At 38.0% G+C, this 3,094-nt stretch overlaps 1 protein-coding gene across 6 annotated transcripts in view; it reads right to left on the minus strand.

Moving 5' to 3' along the window:
* Positions 1-384, minus strand: part of glyr1 (glyoxylate reductase 1 homolog (Arabidopsis)) — a 37,928-nt gene extending 37,544 nt beyond the window's left edge. For all 6 annotated transcript variants that reach the window (XR_010911870.1, XM_067488557.1, XM_067488555.1 and 3 more), the window contains exon 1: positions 273-384. Coding sequence is in view for 5 of the 6 variants with exons in the window: in XM_067488557.1 (XP_067344658.1) it covers positions 273-310 (38 nt within the window). In the remaining variant the exon portion in view is untranslated. The remainder of the gene's footprint in view (positions 1-272) is intronic.
* Positions 385-3,094: the final 2,710 nt, after the last annotated feature.

Consider the following 3,094-nt stretch of genomic DNA (forward strand, 5'->3'; position numbering starts at 1 on the left):
TCACCTGAATTTGCCAAACTCGTTTATATCCAAACCGTTTCTGTAGCTTGCCCGCTAGCTAACGTTAGCAGCAAACGACTGCGGTTGGCTGAGTCAGCTTGGTTAGCAATTTGTTTGGGTTGACTATCAACTAACCTAGTAAACACGTAATATACGTCTGGTTAACAACAATAACAACCATTGGTGTTTAACTAATCAATACAGCACTAATTTATGCAACATAACATCGTGTGATAGACAAGGAAATGTTGTGTATTTATAGGTTATCTCACCACACTAAGTCCCCGATCCGCAAATGCACCGTCGCCATCTTACAACTTTAATAAAACGTCGCACTGAATGGGAGAAAAGATAACACACGCCCACTAATCACGTGTGAGGACAAACACTTCCTCTCTATGTAACATCCTGTGATGGAAAATCAAGTATGATTAAGTGATTGAATTTTTCTCTTAGCATTTTACCTGGATATAATAACAACTTGTACTCAGTGTACTTTTGAAGGATGTTGTTCGAACTTTGTCTCATCTGTCTGTTTTGTCTTGAAGTTTTTGCTGAACTGTTCCAAGGTCAGTTATTGTCTAACAACAGACTATCGGGGCGTGTCGTAGGAAGGTAGAGCGGTTGTCCACCAATCTCGCAGTTGTTGGTTCAATCCCCGGCTCCTCCGGTCACATGTACAAGTGTCCTTGAGCAAGACACTGAACCCCAATTAGTTCTGCCGGTGAGTGTTGGCCAGCTGCATATCAGCTCCCCCATCGGTGTATGAGTGTGTGTGTGAGTGTGTATGAGTGCGAATGGGTGAATAAGAAGCAGTGTAAAGCGCTTTGAGTGCCAATAGGTAGAAAAGCGCTATTTAAGTGCAGAACATTTACTATCTGACCCAGAGACATTACATGCTCTCATGTGCTTATTAAAGTGCTGAAAAGGGAAAAGGTTTCCAGAAAAGGGCTGAGGGTAGATAATGTTCTGCCCAGCAACAGAACGTTATAAAACTGTATGCTGTATGAAGTTTAGAACTGCATAGGATGGAGATTTAAACTTTGTCGATATACTTCTCTGTTGCAAGATAATAAAACCCTAAAAGACATTCTGGATGTTGAAGCTTCTTTACTGATTACCCGGTCTAAGAGCCGATATTGTCATTTTTGCCATGACACATTCACCACGCTAAGTCTTTATTATAGCTTTACAAATGTAAGGCAAACAGCAGGAAATAATTAACTTGAAACAGAAATGGAACCTGTGGTGTTAAATCTGCCACGGGCAAATAAATGTCATGCATTATATTAATGGCTATGCTTCATATTATACTCGTACACTTGGTATTTATCGAGCTTTAGCTTTTCCTAAGACCTGTTTCCAGTCTCACTAAATCAACTAGGCCTCCTTGCCTCCTAGTACTCCTATTTTTAGCTTTTTTTAAAATTGAAATTATACTACCATCTTTTGGTGGGAGGATGATCTTTGTGGCCACCTCTAAAGGCACCTCGGGGTATTTTATGGGAGTTTCTTTAAGCAGGTTTATCAAAAAAAAAACAGAAAAACAGTGAAAGTATATCAGTGAAATTTAGAAAGATATTACTTGTTCTTGTTGGTTGAACAAAGAGAATTAGTCATCAGTGGCCTTTTTAGATCTATTTACTACCATAGGCTAAAAGCCCCCAAAGTCAGGTCTATGTTGCCATTATTAGGCAACCTGAGGATTCAGCTTAACTAATGCCATACTGAAAGAAACTGCTGAGCAGACCCAAAAAGCTGTGTTTATCTACATCTTTAACCTTCTTAGAAAAATCACCTACACATAAAAAAAATTACGGTAGTAGCAGGAGTAGCAGAGAGAGAAATTAGTTAATTAAATTCTATTAAGCACCCTGGACAGGTTTCCAGTCTATCTCAGGGTCAACACAGAGAAACTCAAACATACACACAGCCATTCACACTCACACTTACAGCCAATTTAGAGTCACCAATAAATCCAACATTCATGTTTGTACTATGAGAGGAAACCTACGCAAACACATTCAAAGTTCATACAGAGATTTATATATATTTGCAAGTGTTTAACATGTTAATGTTCCGATGTTTCATATGCAGATGTGCTTCATATGTTTATGTGTTTGATACATACCACATACACAGATCAGGCATAACATCATAACCACCTGTGCAATTTAATGCAATCCAATACAGTGGCTCTGCCATAAATTCTACTTTTACAAGGTTAGAATTTCTGTTTTTACGTACAAACTGTCAAATTGTGATAATTCTACTATGTTTTTATTATTAAGGTCAAAGTGGGTCATGGAGTCATACTTGGGTGCAATACAAGAAGAAGTGGTTCAAATGTTTTAGGCACCTCCAAAAACATTAGAAGCACCTAAAGATGGTACAAATATTGCAATTGCCTGCATTTGTGATAAAATGGTGTCTGAATTAGTTATATCACAAAAGCTATTAAGTTCCAAAAGGAACCCTCAAAATGCAATGCACCAACAAAAAGCTCTAACCCAGCTTTTCCCACACCAGCCAGTCAAGTTCTAATAGTGCCAGAAAAATTAGCGAGTGCAGCACAAACTAAAGCTAGAGAAACATGCATAACACCTACCATTAGAGCAAGCACTGTCATTGCCTGCTGAAAAAGCAGACCCCTTTATGTTTTATTTGCTTAATTAGATGTTTGTTTTTTGTGTCACTTTTTCAGCTTAAACAAACTAAATTCCTTTTACAATCATGTTTCATATATGTGGCTGTAAGAACCAAGGTCCAAGGTCAAGCGCATATTGTCTGTGTGTTTTTCTTTGTGTGTGTGTTTGCATGTATGTCAGTGTAGTTGTACATTGTGCCTGTGTGTGTTCCTTGAGTACCTTAGTTCAAAGTCCAGTGGTATGTGGGTAGAGGGTGTGTGTGTCTGTTTGTGTACAATATGCACGTTTTCATATTGCTGCTGGAAAAGTGGAATTTCCCCATTGTGGTATCAATAAAGTTTTCAATAAAATATTAAAACTTTTATCTTACTTTAGTGTATCAGACTTCAACAGTCTGAACCTACACATTTTTCACCATAATAAAAACACACCAAAACAATAAAACG

The sequence above is a fragment of the Channa argus genome, chromosome 20 (genome assembly GCF_033026475.1).
Source record: "Channa argus isolate prfri chromosome 20, Channa argus male v1.0, whole genome shotgun sequence".
Lineage (NCBI taxonomy): Eukaryota > Metazoa > Chordata > Actinopteri > Anabantiformes > Channidae > Channa > Channa argus.